The sequence below is a fragment of the Elephantulus edwardii genome, unplaced genomic scaffold, assembly GCF_000299155.1.
Source record: "Elephantulus edwardii isolate Elephantulus edwardi_28Jun2011 unplaced genomic scaffold, EleEdw1.0 scaffold00247, whole genome shotgun sequence".
NCBI classification, from domain to species: Eukaryota; Metazoa; Chordata; class Mammalia; order Macroscelidea; family Macroscelididae; genus Elephantulus; species Elephantulus edwardii.
Window position 1 is genome coordinate 2,327,788 of NW_006399997.1, and position 1,293 is coordinate 2,329,080.

The window sequence follows — 1,293 nt, forward strand, 5'->3', positions numbered from 1 at the left end:
GAATGCCTTAGAAGCTGCGGTGCGGTGACGTCACCACCTGCGTTAGCCTACCATTTCTTGTAGAGTCGGCTCTCTACCATGCGCAAAGCGGGGTTGCCATACTGCGCACGCGTTCCATGGCAACGGTGCACTCTGGGTAAATCGTGTCGCAGAAACTTGAAGAGCGCACGCGCGGACTGCTTCGGTCTTTTTTGCCTTGGTGCTTCCATCCAAGCAAGATGGGTCATCAGCAGCTCTACTGGAGTCACCCGCGAAAATTCGGCCAGGGCTCCCGCTCCTGGTGAGAAACGATGTAGTTTCGGAAAATGATTGCTCTGGGACGCTAGTGACAAGCGCAGCGGCGACTGCAGTCGGAGCGTAGGGCGACATTGAGGCTGGACTGCGACCGCCGCCATTACGGGGTGGCAGTGAGGCCGGGCAGAGCGGCTTGCGCGGGTGGCGGCCTTTGGAGTGGAGGGTCTCCTAACTTCTAGCACTTTCTCTTCTCTTGTAGCCGCGTGTGCTCAAACCGCCACGGACTGATCCGGAAATATGGACTGAATATGTGCCGCCAGTGTTTCCGGCAGTACGCCAAGGATATCGGCTTCATCAAGGTGGGGGCGCCATGCTCTCGGTCCTGGGGTCGGGAAAGGGCTGTTTCTTAGGGCTTTAGACCCGCCTCGCCTCGTTTCTTTGTTACCTAACTGCGGTTGACACGGAACATTCGTGTGTTTTCGGGTCAGATTAATAGAACCAGAGGTGCAGTTGTGAAGGCTTAAAAAGGAGGCTGTTGTAGATAAAATTCCTGGTTATAGGAGTACACGGGCGTTTCCATCAGTAACGACTAAAATGCCGGGGCGGTTGCAAAAATCATTCATTGAAACTCTTGCCCCTCTTAAAACCTCTCAAATACGGCTGACTTTTTTTCCTCTTAAAGCTGGAAGTTAATTTTTTAGCAGATCTTCGCTATAAAGTCTTTTTTTAACAGCTTTCTGTTTTATATTTAATTTTTGTTTAGGCTCCAGATGCTGATTGCTTGTAAAAAGGGGGGAGGGCTTTTACTAGAAATTCCAAAGACTCAGATCTGTTGGCTGAGTTTGTTAGAACTCCTGGCACCCACAGTTGGGCTTCAGGAAATGAAATGTTCTTTTCCTGGGGAGCTGTTGGCGGGTTTCAGCATCTGAACTTTAGGTTAGCAACAAACGCATTGCATTAAAATACTAGGCCTCTTAGAAGGTAGAAATTCAGATGGCTTTTTGCAGCAGAGATGATGTATGTTTAAGCTTAGTATGTGGCGGGCAGTCATGTGAAACG

The 1,293-nt window shown here is 50.0% G+C and overlaps 1 protein-coding gene across 1 annotated transcript; it reads left to right on the top strand.

Annotated features, from left to right (window-relative positions):
* Positions 1 to 218: 218 nt before the first annotated feature.
* RPS29 (ribosomal protein S29) lies at positions 219 to 644 on the top strand. Its single transcript, XM_006899222.1, has 2 exons — positions 219 to 280; positions 494 to 644. The coding sequence occupies exons 1-2, from the start codon at positions 219 to 221 to the stop codon at positions 642 to 644; spliced, it is 213 nt and encodes a 70-aa protein (XP_006899284.1).
* The last annotated feature ends 649 nt before the right edge of the window (positions 645 to 1,293 follow it).